General features: G+C 46.8%; 1 protein-coding gene across 1 annotated transcript in view; it reads right to left on the reverse strand.

Annotated features, from left to right (window-relative positions):
* The window catches only part of EEPD1 (endonuclease/exonuclease/phosphatase family domain containing 1), a 179,575-nt gene that overhangs the window by 2,002 nt on the left and 160,092 nt on the right, over positions 1 to 17,481 (reverse strand). Inside the window, exons 5-6 of the mRNA XM_066585616.1 lie at positions 15,086 to 15,212; positions 8,326 to 8,520 (exon numbers count right to left, since the gene is read on the reverse strand). Coding sequence (XP_066441713.1) covers positions 8,326 to 8,520; positions 15,086 to 15,212 — 322 coding nt within the window. The remainder of the gene's footprint in view (positions 1 to 8,325; positions 8,521 to 15,085; positions 15,213 to 17,481) is intronic.

Here is a 17,481-nt window from a genome sequence, read left to right on the forward strand (position 1 = left end):
TTACATGCTGCCCAACACCCCCCCCCCCCCCTGCACAACCCTGCGTACGCAGTGCACACAAAAGTGTCCCTGCGCAGCCTTCAGCTGCCCTCAGGCCACACGCTGGCTTCATAGCCACACCACCCTCATGTCTATTTATAAGTGCGTCTGCCATGAGGAGGGACCGGAGGCACACACTGCAGAGGGTTGGCAGGGCCAGGCAGCGACCCTCTTTAAAAGGGGGGGTGAAGGGGGGCGATAGCCCACAATGCTGTGGAGAATTGATAATAGATTGACATTCGATCTTCATTCCAATCCTGTGCCACCTCCGTCAGGAGCTGCAAAAGTGGGCATAAAGGGGACTCAGCTGCCAGCCCAGCACTTCTCCACAATGCAGGAATACTCGGTGTGGGAAGTATGTGAGCGGGCCCTGGGTCAGCTTCTGTCCCAGCAAACACCTTGTGTGGCCCAAGGTGCTGCGAGTGACATAGCAATGGTGACTCCATGTGTCCACACACTACTCATTCTGTTTCGGTGTTGGATACCTCATCGACAACGCAAGGGGTAAACCATCTGCACTCTGCACTCTACCCAAGTCTGTCAGTGTTTTGGGGACAGACAGGTAAAACACCTCTATGGGAAGTCTGTGTGCACCCACAGCATTGGTGGCTAGCAGGAACCCACAGACGGTACATAAAGAAATCCTATTGCAGTGCTCCGGATAGCTGAGGTTACGGGAGAGAAAATACATGTTGGCTTCGGCCCACACTCCATGCTTTAGTCAGTCTGGGTTTTTTTAAAAGTGCCAGGCAGGTACAACTCCGCTATGGGAAGTCTGTGTGCACCCGCAGCATGGGTGGCTCCCAGGAACCCACAGACGGTACATAAAGAAATCCTATTGCAGTGCCCTGGATAGCTGTGGTAACGTGAGAGAAAATACATGTGGGCCTCGGCCCACAATCCATGCCCTAGTCAGTCTGGGTTTTTTGGGGGGCCAGATAGGTAGAACACCGCGATGGGAAGACTTAATGCACCCATAGTATACACAGACCCCTGTAATATTCCTGTAGCAAAGGTATAAGCTGACCCCAGTAACTTTTCAGTAGCAACAGTATAAACAGACCCCAGTAACATTTCAGTAGTAACAGTATAGGCAGACCCCAGTAACATTTATGTAGCAGCAGTATAGGCAGACCCCTGTAACATTTCAGTAGCAGGAGTATAGGCAGAACCCAGTACTAGTAACATTTCAGTAGTAACAGTATAGACAGACCCCAGTAACATTTCTGTAGTAACAGTATAGACAGAGCCGAGTAACATATCTGTAGTAACAGTATAGGCAGACCCCAGTAACATTTATGTAGCAGCAGTATAGGCAGACCCCTGTAACATTTCTGTAGTAACAGTTTAGACAGATCCCAGTAACTTTTCCGTAGCAGAAGTATAGGCAGACCCCTGTAACATTTAAGTGGCAGCAGTATAGGCAGACCCCAGTAACATCCTTGTGGCAGCAGTATAGGCAAACCCCTGTAAAATTTACATGGCAGCAGTATAGGCAGACCCCAGTAATATCCTTGTGGCAGCAGTATACGCAGACCCCTGTAACATTTCTGTAGTAACAGTAATGACAGATCCCAGTAACATTTCTGTAGCAGAAGTATAGGCAGACCCCTGTAACATTTAAGTGGCAGCAGTATAGGCAGACCCCAGTAACATCCTTGTGGCAGTATAGGCAGACCCCTGTAACATTTACGTGGCAGCAGTATAGGCAGACCCCAGTAACATCCTTGTGGCAGCAGTATAGGCAAACCCCTGTAAAATTTACGTGGCAGCAGTATAGGTAGACCCCAGTAACATGCTTGTGGCAGCAGTATAGGCAAACCCCTGTAAAATTTACGTGGCAGCAGTATAGGCAGACCCCAGTAACATTTTTGTAGCAGAAGTATACGCAGACCCCTGTAACATTTCCGTAGTAACAGTATAGACAGATTCCAGTAACATTTCTGTAGCAGAAGTATAGGCAGACCACTGTAACATTTACGTGGCAGAAGTATCGGCAGACCACTGTAACATTTACGTGGCAGAAGTATAGGCAGACCCCCTTAACATTCAGGTGGCAGCAGTATATGCAGACCCCTGTAACTTTCCTGTAGCACAAGTATAGGCAGGCAGACCCCAGTAAAATTTCTGTAGTAATAGTATAGGCCAACCTCTGAAACATTGGGTACCATGAGCATAGGCGAAGGCCGAAAAAATTAGTTGGATAAGAGTGTAGGCGTGGGCCCGAAAAATAAGTGTACCAAGAGTACAAGTGTACCTCTGAAAAATTTATCAACCGAGAGGGCAGGTGAAACCCATAAATATTTTTTGAAAGATACAGCTCACTGTTGCTTAATTTGTAACAGAGCCTGTAGGCAGCACTGTTGAAAAAATTGGTTCATGTTAAAGTATCAATACTTTTGAAACTTTGAAAAATTGTAAAAATATTGGTAGATGTAGATGAGCCTTTTGGGCCACAGAAAAATTGGCCGTTCAGAGCGATGACATGTTGTTTCTGGAGGAGGAGTAGCAGGAGGAGGACTAAAGTCAGAGACAGATTGACAAAGAGAAATAACCCGTTTTCCCAGTGACAGAGAAGAGTGCTTTTATCTGTGGTTGCAGCGAAAAGAATCATAAGGTTCTGCTGCTCTCCGCCGGTGGAGAAGAGAAGTCTGGGGAAATCCGGACTTTGTTCATCTTTATGAGTGTAAGCATGTCGGCACTGGCAGTTGACAGGTGGGTACGCTTGTCCATGATGATTCCCCCAGCTACACTAAACACCCTCTCTGACAAGACGCTAGCGGCAGGGCAAGCCAGCACCTCCAGGGCATACAACGCAAGTTCGTGCCACGTGTCCAGCTTTGACACCCAATAGGTGTATGGAGCTGAGGCATCACGGAGGACGGTGGTACGATCGGCTACGTACTTCCTCACCATCTTTTTACATTGCTCCCTCCGACTCAGCCTTGACTGGGGAGTGGTGACGCAGTCTTGCTGGGGAGCCATAAAGCTGGCAAAGGCCTTGGAGAGTGTTCCCCTGCCTGCGCTGAACATGCTGCCTGATCTCCGCGCCTCCCCTGCTACTTGGCCCTCGGAACTGCGCCATCTGCCGCTAGCGCTGTCAGATGGGAAGTTTATCATCAGTTTGTCCACCAGGGCCCTGTGGTATTGCATCACTCTCGAACCCCTTTCCTCTTCAGGTATGAGAGTGGAAAGGTTCTCCTTATACCGAGAGGGTCGAGAAGGGTGTACACCCAGTAATCCGTAGTGGCCAGAATGCGTCTAACGTGAGGGTCACGAGAAAGGCAGCCTAACATGAAGTCAGCCATGTGTGCCAGGGTACCAATACGCAACACATCGCTGTCCTCACTAGGAAGATCACTTTCAGGAATCTCCTCCTCCTCCACAAGGCATACACGCTGAATAGATGAGAGGCAAGCAGCATGGGTACCGTCTGCAGTGGGCCCAGCTGTCTCTTCCCCCTCCTCCTCCTGCTCCTCCCCCTCCTCCTCCTCCAAAACGCGCTGAGATATAGACATGAGGGTGCTCTGACTATTAAGCGACATACTCTCTTCCCCCGTCTCCTGTTCCGACCGAAAGCGTCAGCCTTTATGCCTTGCAGCGAACTTCTCAGCAGGCATAGCAGAGAAATGGTGACGCTAATGATTGCAGCACCGCCTCTCACCATCTGGGTAGACTCCTCAAAGTTTCCGAGGACCTGGCAGATATCGGCCATCCAGGCCCACTCTTCCGTAAAGAATATAGAAGGCTGACTCCCACTACGCCGCCCATGTTGGAGTTGGTATTCCACTATTGCTCTACGCTGCTCATACAGCCTGGCCAACATGTGCAGCATAGAATTCCACCATGTGGGCACGTCGCACAGCAGTCGGTGCTCTGGCAGATTAAACCGATGTTGCAGGGTCCTCAGGGTGGCAGCGTCCGTGGTGGACTTGCGGAAATGTGCGCAGACGCGGCGCACCTTGCTGAGCAGGTTAGATAAGTGCGGGTAGTTTTTCAGAAACCGCTGAACCACCAGATTGAAGACGTGGGCCAGGCATGGCACGTGTGTAAGGCTGGAGAGCTGCAGAGCCGCCACCAGGTTACGGCTGTTGTCACACACGACCATGCCCGGTTGGAGGCTCAGCGTCGAAAGCCAGAGGTACGTCTGCTCTGTCAGACCCTGCAACAGTTCGGGGGCCGTGTGCCTCTTGTCACCTAGGCTGAGGAGTTTCAGCACGGCCTGCTGACGCTTGTCCACTGCTGTGCTGCCGCGCCGCACCACACCGACTGCTGGCGACGTGCTGCTCACATTTCTTAATTGAAGGGTAGAGGTTGCGTAGGAGGAGGGGGAGGGTTTAGAGGAGGTGGCATAGACCGCCGCAGATACCCGACCTGAGGAAGGACCCGCTATTCTGGATGTGGGTAGGACGTGTGCAGTCCCAGGCTCTGACTCGGTCCCAGCCTCCACCAAATTCACCCAGTGTGCCGTCAGGGAGATATAGTGGCCCTGTCCGCCAGTACTTGTCCACGTGTCCATGGTTAAGTGGACCTTCCCAGTAACCGCGTTGGTGAGGGCACGATTGATGTTGCGGGAGACGTGCTGGTGTAGGGCTGGGACGGCACACTGGGAAAAATAGTGGCGACTCGGGACTAAGTAGCGTGGGACCGCCGCCGCCATCATGTTTTTGAAAGCCTCCGTTTCCACAAGCCTGTACGGCAGCATCTCCAGGCTGATCAATTTGGCAATGTGCACGTTTAAAGCTTGAGCGTGCGGGTGCGTGGCGGCGTATTTGCGCTTTCGCTCCAACGCTTGCGCTAGCGACAGCTGGACGCTGCGCTGAGAGACATTGCTGGATGGGGCCGAGGACAGCGGAAGTGAGGGTGTGGGTGCAGGCCGGGAGACGCTCGTGCCTGTGTCCTGAGAGGGGGGGTTGGATCTGAGTGGCAGGTTGGGGCACAGGGGGAGAGGCAGTGGTGAGACCCGGAGGCGGTGAACGGCCTTCGTCCCACCTTGTGGGGTGCTTGGCCATCATATGCCTGCGCATGCTGGTGGTGGTGAGGCTGGTAGTGATGGCTCCCCGGCTGTTCTTGGCGCGACAAAGGTTGCACACCACTGTTCGTCGGTCGTCCGTGCTCGCATTGAAAAACATCCATACCTTTGAACACCTTGGCCTCTGCACAGTGGCTTGGCGCGAGGGGGTGCTTTGGGAAACAGTTGGGGGATTATTCGCTCTGGCCCTGCCTCTACCCCTGGCCACCCCACTGCCTCTTCCAACCTGTCCTGCTGCTGCACTTGCCTCCCCCTCTGAAGACCTGTCCTCAGTTGGCTTAGCAAACCTGGTGGGGTCAGTCACCTCATCGTTCAGCGGCTCTTCCTCCGAATTCTCTGTGCGCTCCTCCCTCGGACTTACTGCCCTTACTACTACCACACTGATAGACAACTGTGTCTCATCATCATCGTCCTCCTCACCCACTGAAAGCTCTTGAGACAGTTGCCGGAAGTCCCCAGCCTCATCACCCGGACCCCGGGAACTTTCCAAAGGTTGGGCATCGATCACGACAAACTCCTCAGGTGAGAGAGGAACCATTTTTTCCCAATCAAGGCAGGGGCAAGAGAACAGTTCCGGGGAGTCTGTCTGCTCATCAGAATGTGTCATTTTAATGGAGTGAGGAGGCTGGGAGGAAGGAGGAGCAGCAGCGAGAGGATTCAGAGTTGCAGCAGTGGACGGCTTAGAAGACAGGGTGGTCGATACATTGCTGGATGCATTTTCTGCCATCCACGACAGGACCTGCTCACACTGCTCCGTTTGTAATAAAGGTCTACCACGTGGACCCAAAAATTGTGATATGAAGTTGGGGACCCCAGAAACTTGCCTCTCTCCTAATCCCGCAGCAGCCGGCTGCGATTCACCTGGACCAGGAACTCGGCCTGTGCCCACACCCTCACTTAAGCGTCCGCATCCTCGCCCGCGTCCACATCCTCTAGCCCTACCCTTACCCCTCAGCATGGTGGATTACGAATAGAGCAGACACAGAGGGGTGTAAATAATTATGGAATTATTGGCGTACAGTTGGTGGCTGACAGCGGTATTGTAACGCTAACTCCAGGCAGAAACAAAGAATACAGAAGGCTGCAAACAGGTCTAGCGGCGCAATAGTGATTCACTACCACTCCCACCAGAAACACAGTAAATTTCCGACGGGTATGGGTAGCCCAACGCAGGAGCTTTTAATGTAATTTAAAAAAAAAAAGAATACAGGCTATATAGCCTGTATATGACTTTCCCTCTATCAGTGGCTGTGGCCGTACGCTGTGCGTGAAGTTGACGGCAGACACAGAGCGGTGTAAATAATTATGGAATTATTGGCGTACAGTTGGAGGCTGACAGTGGTTTTGTAACGCTAACTCCAGGCAGAAGCAAAGAATACGGAAGGCTGCAAACAGGCCTAGCCGTGCAATAGTGATGCACTGCAACTCCCACCAGACACCCAGTCAATTTCAGACGGTCAGGGGTAGCCCAACGATTGGGCTTTTCTAGTAATTTTTTTGAATAAGAATGCAGGCTATATAGCGTGTATATGACTTTCCCTCTATCAGTGGCTGCGCCGCACGCTGTGCGTCAAGTTGACGGCAGACACAGAGCGGTGTAAATAATTAAGGAATTATTTGCGTACAGTTGCAGGCTGACAGCGGTATTGTAACACTAACTCCAGGCAGAAACAAAGAATACAGAAGGCTGCAAACAGGCCTAGCCGTGCAATAGGGATTCACTACAACTCCCACCAGACACACAGTAAATTTCAGACGATCAGGGGTAGCCCAACCAAGGAGCTTGTATTTAAATTTTTTTGAAAAAGAATACAGGCTATATAGCGTGTATATGACTTTCCCTCCATCAGTGGGTGTCACCGTACGCTGTCAGGCGTGAAGCTGACGGTAGACACAGAGCGGTGTAAAAAAATTAGGGAACTATTGGCGTACAGTTGGAGGCTGACAGCGGTTATGTAACGCAAACTGCAGCCAGAAAAAAATTATACGCAAGGCTGCAAAATGGCCTAGCTGCATTATAGTGAAGCACTACAACTCCCAGCAGCCACGCAGTAAAATGCAGACGGTCACAGGTAGCCCTAAGAAGGACCGTTGGGGTTCTTGTAGACAGGATTCTACACTACGACTGTCCCTGCCTCACCAGTACTGCCCCTATACTCTGTATAATTGACTGCAGACTGAGAACGCTATAGCTGTAATAGCCTGCAGAGCACGATATGAAAAAAAACATTTTGGTGCAAAACTGCTCCCAGCAGCCACAACAGCAGCACACGGTCAGATGTGGTCCCCCGCCGGCCCCCGAATCTTTAGAGACGAGCGGGGAGATACTCAGCTAAGACACTACTCGCTCATCTCTAGTCTTCAATGCTACCCAAGCTCTACAAATCAGCCTGCTGAGTTAGGCCTCTGGACAAAAGGACCTACCAGCTCTCCCTACATGTCCGTCTTAGTAAATACTTGTATTCTCCATGAATTAACAATTCCTGGAACTCTTGTGCCATTACTCTGTTAGGGCCTATTCAGATGAGTGTATATCCTGTCTGTGTGCGGTCTGTGTATTTGACGGACCACACATAAACCCGTTACATCTAATTAGGCTGTTCACATGAGCGTTTATTCACATGGACCATTACTTTATATCCTATTTCACTTCGTATCATTGACAAGAGTAGGACATGCAATGTTCACTGCCCCCGCCGCTCAGACAGCACATGGCCATCCGATGTGAGTTGTGCCGGGGGACACTAAATGCTCTGTGCACCGGTGATGTGACAATACAGGCCCCAACACACCCTGTATTACCCAGAGTATTGGCCACGTACATGGCATGGACCGGAGAACGGCAAGTTAATAATCCCCAACTAGCACTATTTATATCTGGACAAAACACTTCATACACCATTCTCCATGATTATTGGTCAAAGACAAACCTGCTGCACAGATGATGTTCTCCATCTGGGAATCTCCACATGAAAGAAAGATGAAGTACGGCCATGTTGGATCAAACAAAGTTATCTAAGGGACAGTGGCCAAGAGTGACTATAAAACTACACAGAGGAAATCTGAGCATATAAAAAGGAGGAGACCAATAATGGTACTGCTGGGATGTGTTGGGTTATTGTGGGCAACTCTCAGGCCGGTCACATGTGTAAGTTTACTGGTAGAGGAAGGAACTTCCCAAACAAACTACATCCTGTCCCCGAGAGTCAATTATTTTGACTGCTAAAAATAACACTTATACTTCTGGAACTGACCGGTGAACATTTTCTTCAAGCTCTTGCTAATCCAGATATTGTCCAAGGACTTGTTGCCTTGAGGGCTTTTTGTGCTGATATTGGTAAAAGTGTTAGCTGGAAGCAAGTTCTGAAACTTCTCTTTTCTCAGAGAATCAAAGTTATTGCTGTCCGGCGGTTGGCTAAATCCTCCTAATATGATCACATCTTTTTCCCCTGAAACAAAAATTAAAGTAATGTTAGCCACAGAAAATGTTGCAGTGTACAAGATGTAAATGTTATGAGGCATACCCAAGGCCATATCTCTCGAAATGGTCACATATTGCTACAGTGAGTCGACTGCATATCGACGTACAGAATTGCAGGTTGCAGCCAAATCCACACCAAATTTTGCAGATTTTGATGAGGAATTGCAGGCAGGTTTTAAGCCATTTCAATCGAGCATCAAATTCTACAGTAGGCTCGCAGATTTGGGGGCGGAATTTACTGTGGCTTGCGGCGGCCTATTCCGTCCCGTGTGAAAGGTCACTAAAGGATTTGGGCATGTTTACACTGGACGACTGTTTGACACTTAAGCAATTGTCACTCCTGTGCTTTTACGCAGGAGTGATATTCGCCGACTTAATGGAGGCGGAGTGTGCCACAGATCTATTCCATTCACAGTAAACAGGCAGTCGTTCACAGATGAAGGACTGCCTGTTTACTAAGGCTAAGAGTCGCTTGGTTTTTAGGTAAGCTAAAAACCAAGTGACTCCGAAAAGGGAGTAAGGCCTCCATCACAAAGGCGTTGTTGTACAACGTTTAGCGCTACTTTTTCAGCACTGTGCTAAACGCTGTACAACGCTCCCATTCATTTTAACGGGGCTGCTTACAACAAGGCTAAAAATGCAGCGTCTTCAACACTGCGCTTTGACAGCGTTGCATGTTCTATTTTTGTTTTTTTCAGATCTGTGCTACCCATTGAAATGAACGGGCAGCGGTTTCAGCGCTAAACGCCCTAGCTACACTGAGTCAAAAGTAAACATCAATACTCACCTTATAGGTGATCTCGCTGTCCCCGGCGGCGCTCTCGGAACTTGACAGCCAGCAGTGGAAGTTTTTCTCTGCAGACGGGAATTCGAAATTCTCGCCTCCAAGGAAAGATTGCCCTAATTGGCTGAGCGCCCCTGAGTGACTGCCCACTCAGCCAATCTCAGCCAGCGCTGGATGTGTCCAATCACAGTCATTTAATTAACTGAATGGCTGTGATTGGATGCATCCATTGCTGGCTCTGATTGGCTCAGCCGGCTGTCACTCAGAGGCGCTTAGCCACTAAGAGCAATTGGCAGGCTTCACAAGGTCCCAACAGTGGCACCAGGAACAGCAACTTGACCAGCTAGGTGAGTATAGATTTTTTTTAGTTTCATCAGCAGCCTTGCTGATATAACGCATGCTAGTGCTGCTGAAACCGGGCGGAATCTGCAGTAAACGCAGCGTTGAAAAACGCTGCGTTTCTGCAGACGCCTGTGTGAGGGAGGCCTAATTCTCTTTCACTTGCCCTGCCAGGTCCCATGTTTACATGGGACAAGTTGCCTGTAATGGCTCTTTTGATCGATTACTCAGGCAACTAACGGACCGTGTAAAAAGTATCCTTTGTTTATCCTCATTAAATTTTTAAAAAATCAGATTACAACGGTGTAAATTCACCAATCCCCTGCCATTGCCGTGCGGAAGCTTCCCGAATCCATAGTACAACATGTGACCACTCCACCCAATTACTGGCCTCAACGATGATATATTGACACCACGGAGGTCACCACTTTGGCCAGCGATTGGCTGCAACTGTAACATGCAGTAAGAACAGGTTACAGCTGAAGGATTTAATTAAAGGAGTTGTGTCAATGAAAGAAGAGGAAATGATTCTGTGGCCTCACATTTGTACAAGTTCCTGAGCCCACCAGAAGATCCTCTAGTTGGCCGGCCCAACCCTGAGAAGAGTTATAAGAAAACAGAGACCATTGGAGTCTCTTTAATGTTAGTTACAAAGCATGCAAATAAAAGTGCTAAAATGAGAAAGCTGCATACAATGGGGTGGATTTAGGGGGCTTTTACACTAAACGATTATCAGTTAGATTCTTGGTGGGTCGTGGGAATCTTAATGAATCGTTCAGTGTAAAAATGCCGGCAGCGACTGAACGATAATTCGTTTGTTGTTCGGTTTCTGCAGGCATAAAAATCAAACAATGATCGGCCCGTGGAACAGGTAGTTGTTTATCTATGAACCACTGCCTGTTTACTGTGAATGGAGATGGGTGGAAGTGAACTCCGTCCCGCACCGCCTCCATTCACTGAGCGATTATCGCTGGGGCGACTGTCAGGGACTCGAGCGCCCATCAATCATCCCGTATAAAAGGACCCTTATAATTGAAAATGTGTCCGTTTTCTGATGCAAACCACCAGAAATTATCTTACATGCTTTGCACCACATTTTATGATGTGTTTTAGACACTTTTTTTGCCATGTCTGAAAAAGGTGTGTTGCTTCATGGGAAGCGGGTACGGCTTTATGTGAAAGGGGGTCAATGGCTTAAATGCGACAAAAAAATGTGCAGAATTTTGGTGTAAAAACTGGTGTAAATGAAGTCAACTAATAGGTGATATAAAGTTAGACTAAAGTGTCCAGAGATGTGCTAGATTTATCATCCACACCAAGGCCTCCCTCACACAGGCGTTTGCAGAAATGCAGCATTTTTCAATGCTGCGTTTACTGCGGTTTCAGCAGCATTGTCATGCATTTTTGACAATGTTTTTGCTGCGTTTTCAGCACATCTGAGAATGCAGCCAAGGATGCTGAAAAACAAAATCAATGCTCACCTAGCTAGCGCCGTCCAGGTCCCTTGCCGCTGTTCTCAGCAAGAGATTGCTCTGATTGGCTGAGCCCGCTGAGTGTCACCAGGCTCAGCCAATCATAGCCAGCTCTAGATGCACCAATCACAGCCATTCATTGAATGGCTGTGATTGGTGCATGGATCGCTGGCTCTGATTGGTGGAGCCGGAGCTCTTGAACCAATTAGAGCAATCTCTCATTGGGAGGCGGGGATTTCAATCTCCATCACTAGCAATAGTTGCTTTGTCGACTTGACAAATGCCCGGCAGCCGGCCTGGAGCTCTGGAGAGCAGCAGCAGGGACCCCGACGGCGCCAGCTAGGGTAGTATTCCTTTTATTTTTTAAGGTTGTGCAGCTAGATCTTGCATTTAGCCCGTCCAAAAGGGTGGTACCAAGATGTGCCATGTTTTTAACAGTGCTGAAACCGCTGCCTATTCATTTCAATGGTCGACGTAGTGAAAACGGCCAAAGATAGAACATGCATTGCTGTCAAAGCGCAGCATTGAAGATGCTGCGTTTTGACATTTGTGTGAAAAGCCCCATTGAGATGAATAGGAAGGTTGTACAGCGTTTAGCGCAGCGCTGAAAAGGCCACGCTAAACGCTAAACAAAAACGTCTGTGTGATGGAGGCCTAAATCACTGTGATAATTTGGCACATCTTAAGACTATCTAGTGTAAGTTTGCAGTAACTATTAGACAATATTAGTAAATCTGTCTGAATGACTTAAACTTACAATCATTGGAAATAGACAAAACCAGCTGCATATTATGACGAGAGACTAATAAACCGCAGTCTCTAGTATCTGGCAACGTGTCAGTACATTACACTGAGCTACGGGATTGGCGCTGCCTGCTATATGCATGTTTATAATGTCACATTATTTCATAAATATTAGCCCCTTAACCCTTTGAGTGGCGGTTTCCTACAACCCTCTCAGACCCACCAGGGCAGGTTTTTTAAATGGTCTAATCGTTTAATTTCAACTCATTTTCCAGTCGCGTTCCAAGAGCCATAACTTTTTCATTTTTCCATTGACACGGTCGTATGAGGGCTTGTTTTTTGCGGGACAAGTTGTACTTTTTGATGGCATCATTTTGGGGTATATATAATGTATTGCATAACTTTTGTAAAAAAATTTGTAGGGAGATTGGGGGAAAAAAAAGAAATTCTGCCATTTGTTTTTTGGATTTCATTTTTACGGCGTTCAGCGTGCAGAATAAATAACATAACATTATTCTCTGAGTCGCACGATTCCGGCAATACCAGGTTTATACAGTTTTTTTAGGTTTTGCTATTTTTGTACATTTAAAACATTTTTTTTTCTTAAAGGTTTGCTTTTGCGTCGCCACCTTCCAAGAGCTGTATTAATGTTATTTTCCCATTACCATTGCTCTAGAAGGCCTTGTTTTTTGCATGATAAACTCTAGTCTTCATTTATCTAGTTTTTTGGAACATGTAAAATTGTGATAGTTTTTTATTCCCTTTTTTCTAGTGGCGAGATTAACAAAATCTGTAATTCTGGCATGTTTTTTTATTTTCCACTGCATTCTCTGAGCAGTATAAATAATGTATTGAAGTAATTCTACAGGCTGGTACGATTATGCCAATACCAAATTGTAATAATTTTTTTTTTCTTTTTCACGACTTTTTCACACTTAAAAAAAAAGTAATAAAAGTTAAAATCACCCTCCTTTTGCCATATCTATAATAAAAAATCTAAATCATGAAAGAAAAATACATATTTGGTATCACCGTGTCCGTAAATGACCGATCTATCAAAGTAGTGCATTATTTACCCCGTACAGTGAACGTAGTTTGAAAAAAAAAAATAAAGAACGCCACAAATGCACTTTTTCAGTCACCCTGTCTCCCAGAAAAATGCAATAAAAAGCGATCAAAAAGTCTCATGTTTTCTAAGTTAGTACTAAAGTAAACTACAGGACATCCCGCAAAAAATGAGCCCTTGCTCAAGTACATCGATGGAAAAATTTTAAAAGTTATTGCACGCAGAAGATGCAGCAGAAAATAATTTTAAAAAATTAAATGTCTTTGAAAAAAAATACAAGTACTACAGCAAAAAAAAAAAAACTATACAAGTTTGGTATCGTAGTAATCGTACCGACCCATAGAATAAAGTTTTCATGTCGTTTATGTTGCAGTTCGTGTGCCGTAGAAACAAAATGCACTGAAAGATGGCGGAATGTCATTTTTCTTTCATTTTACTCCACTTAAAATTTTGTAAAAGTTTTTCAGTACATTATATGGAGCTTTAAATAGCACCATTGAAAAATCCAACTCGTCCTGCAAAAAAAAAAAAAGCCCTCATACAGCGACATCGATGGATAAATAAAGGAGTTATAATTTTTTAAACGGGGAGGAAAAAAAGAAATGGGGAAAAAAGAAAAAAAGGGTCTGTGTCATTAAGGTGTTAAATAATGTACTAACTTCCTTCTCTGTGTCATTATGACGCAGGAATACCACATGTGTAATTTTTAATTTTTTTACAAAGTAAAGAGACAAGTGTTTTTGTTTTTTATTTTTTAAATAATTTTTTAACTTTTTTTTTTTTGACCCTTTAGGGGACTTTCACAGAGACCCATCAGGACCCCCTGATCACATTCAGGGGGTCCGATGGTGACAGCCCTTTACATGCTGCAGTCACATAGACTGCAGCATGTAAAGAGTTAACACAGCAGAGATTAGAGTTTTTTTCTGATCTCTGCTATAAAAGCTGGTGCCTGGCTTTCCTCTGACAGAAGGAGCCCTCTACCTCTGTCAGCCCTTTACATGCTGCAGTCACATAGACTGCAGCATGTAAAGGGTTAACACAGCAGAGATCAGAGGTTTTCTCCGATCTCTGCTGTAAGAGCTGGTGCCTGGATGTCCTCTGACAGCCAAGCACCAGCTCTCCCTGCCACAGAGATCATAGGCTTGCTTTTGACAAGCCGATGGTCTCTATGGCAACCTGTATACAAACTAGAGCAGGAGTTAAAATTAAAAGCGGGAGATTGCCGGCAGATCGGCAGTATCTCTTAGCTTCTTATTTCAAAATCCTGAACTGCTCTGTGTGGGTCTGGGCAGGCAGAGCACAATGTCACAGCTTGTGGCATTGTGCTCTGCAGCTCCCATAGTGATACATAGCCCGGAAATCTTCCGGGCTATATCACTATCGGCAGTGGAGCTCCTCCCGGAAAATTTTCGGGTGTTCCACTCAAGGGGTTAATGCTACAGGATGTAAGTTTAAGTCTTGTCAGGGTGGTACGAAAAGTGATTCCCGCTGTTAAGTAGCTGGTAGCGTGCTTCCTCTGTGATGTCATTGTCCCTCTGCGATTACATTGTGATAGGCCAGTGGGTTGCAATGGCAACCGTACGTCATACACCGGTGTCTGGGCCTGCCATGGCCGGTGATCACTATTGTAAGCAATTAGGCATTACAGTACAGAAGTATTGCAATGCATTATCATAGCGATCACAGCTTCTATAGTTCATATGTATGAAGGTATAAAATCGTTTTATTACCCCATTACAAACGAATGCGACGTTTCGGCACTGTTGTGTTTATTCGTGTACACGGTGAGGAGTAACAACAGTGTGAAGATGGTATTATTGCTGTAATATAAGGACTGCTTTATGAAGTTTTGCTAAAATTCTGGCCCGAATGTGATTTTTTGGAGTGCGACCATCCATCTGGTGGAGGAAAGATGGTGGTTCAATGAGCCAACATCCAAGTTCTTACAACGTATATTGATTTTTTCTTATTCACACACACATGTATAAATAGTTGCGTAAATGCAAACTCCTGGCGGAAACCTAGAAACCACACAGTGATTAATTACTCTACAGCCATCGATAAAATATTCTCTCCCAGGAATGGCCCCTAGGACAAGTAACCAGGTCTTTGCTACTTTGCATACCTTTTAGGGTCTCCTGCAGTGTTTGTCCGAAGGTGGACGATTTGTGACCGTCGCCGTGCTGCTTCCCACCGTCAAGTGGGGGAGGACACAGATGAATGTTTACCAGGGTGACGTCACTCATTCCAACCTGTGTAATAAGGGACAAAATAACTAATGGCTTGTATCAGCAAGGAAACGTATCAGTCAATAATAGTCATCTCTTACAATATTCCACGGCACTTTATACATCAGAGGGTTCATGGACATCATAGGGTGACAAATAATTCAGACGTGACGGCCCAGCTTGCAAGAGTTACAATCTATTTTGGAATAGAGGTGACACAAAGGATGAAAGTGCGAGTTTTGTCCAATGGTCAATCCATCTTTTATGAACCAAGGAGCTACTGCAATGCAACAGGGGGCAATCAGTGACATGTCTAGGATATAATAAAAGCCCAAAAACCCCGTGCCCGGCTGCAGCTCAATTTAAACACTCAATAAAATAAATATGGCATAATTAAGTCAAAATTAACATTAGCTTTACATGTTTAATATCGTAGTTGATACACCATAGGGACCTTCCACACGGTTCCATCTCAGGCAGATCTGTAAATGATCAGAGTTGTGGTGATTAGATGAACGGTCTTGTCACCAGAAGCCCTAAAAGTGTCCCCCCCCCCCCCTCCATTGTCCTATAAGGGGCTCTCGGAGGCTCCTTGTGTGTAGTGACCTCTTCTTCCGCTTGTGTAGAGCTTGTTCACCACTAGACACCTCTACGACGCAGAGAAGAGATTTTCCCCGTTACCAGAGTCTGAGAGGGGCGCATTATTGGGATGTGAGGAGCTGCATGGTCGTATCGATTAATTGTTCCCCACTGGGCCATTCTGACTAGACTGTTAGAAGGTGTTGGGACAAGTGGATGGGGGCACACTAAGTGACCGGGCTCAGGATGCCCCCACACACCACCAGTAGAGAATAGCATTTAATCATCCGACAAGCACCAGCAACTCTAACTGTTTCATTGTCCAGCATCGAGAGACAAGTGGCGCCATTGTTACACCTCGTGTGTGTTGGAACCATTTCAGACGCTTGGCTGAAGGACATTTGGTCTCATAGCCCCCATTCCATGTACTGCCTTTTGCACCCACCATCGCCTCTGTTTGCAATGCTGCTGTGAATGCTGAAACTGAAAGCTATGGAGTGGAAGGAGGTTGTTTTCAATGACGAATCCAGGTGTAGTTTGAGCACAGATGTTGACCATGTGTGTATCTGGAACCTCGAGGTGAGCACCTCAATACTGCCTTTGCTGTGGAGCAGCACACTGCCCCCTGCTTGTCACATACGATAGTCAGTTACCTCTAGTAGTTGTATGAGGGACAATGACAGCTCAGCAATAGGTTCAGGACATCATGAAGCCACGTGTGTTCCTCTCATAGCGGCTTCCAAGAGGCATTTTCCAGCAGGATAATATTCGGCCGCACACAGGGGAGTCACAGGAAGCTCCCACAACATTGTCACACTCCCGTGGCTGCCTAGTCGCCAAATTTATCACCAATAGAACATGTATGTGGGACATGTCCCATCTGGGACACCAACTTCAACAGCCTGCTAGTTTGGAATCTAGAGCAGGGGTGTCAAACTTATTTTCACCGAGGGCCACATCAGGCTTATGGTGACCTTCAAAGGGCCGATTGTAAGACAGTGTAGGAAGGGCTCGTTCACACAAGCGTATTTGCGTACATAATATGCAGTGAATAGAAGCCATTGATTTCAATAAGTTCATTCGCATGATGTATATTTTCACACAGCATGACCTATTTTGTTGTGTACTATGCACCCCAATAGACCATTGAAGTGAATGGGCTGTGCAAATACCTGGTGAATGCGCAGGAAACCTGTGTATTCACTGCATATTTGCGCACCATTTCACTGGGCCCATCTGCATTTTTTTTGCGTGCCCAAATATGCAGGCATAAGTGATTTTCGATTGCACAAATACGCAGCGTATTTGTGCGACCGAAATACGATTACACCTGTGTGAACGAGCCCTAATAGTGACCCCTATAGTGGTTACAGTAGTAATAGTGACCCCTATAGTGGTCACAGTAGTAATAGTGACCCCTATAGTGGTCGCAGTAGTAATAGTGACCCCTATAGTGGTCACAGTAGTAATAGTGACCCCTATAGTGGTCGCAGTAGTAATAGTGACCCCTATAGTGGCCCCAGTAATAATATTGACCCTCACAGTGCCAAATTAGTAATAGCGACCCCCACAGTAGCCAAATTAGTAATAGCAACCCCTACAGTCGCCAAATCAGAAATAGCGACCCCCATAGTGGCCAAATTAATCATAGCGACCCCCACAGTGGCCAAATTAGTAATAGTGACCCCCCACAGTAGCCCCAGTAGTAACAACG

Source organism: Eleutherodactylus coqui, chromosome 12 (assembly GCF_035609145.1).
Source record: "Eleutherodactylus coqui strain aEleCoq1 chromosome 12, aEleCoq1.hap1, whole genome shotgun sequence".
Taxonomy (NCBI): Eukaryota; Metazoa; Chordata; class Amphibia; order Anura; family Eleutherodactylidae; genus Eleutherodactylus; species Eleutherodactylus coqui.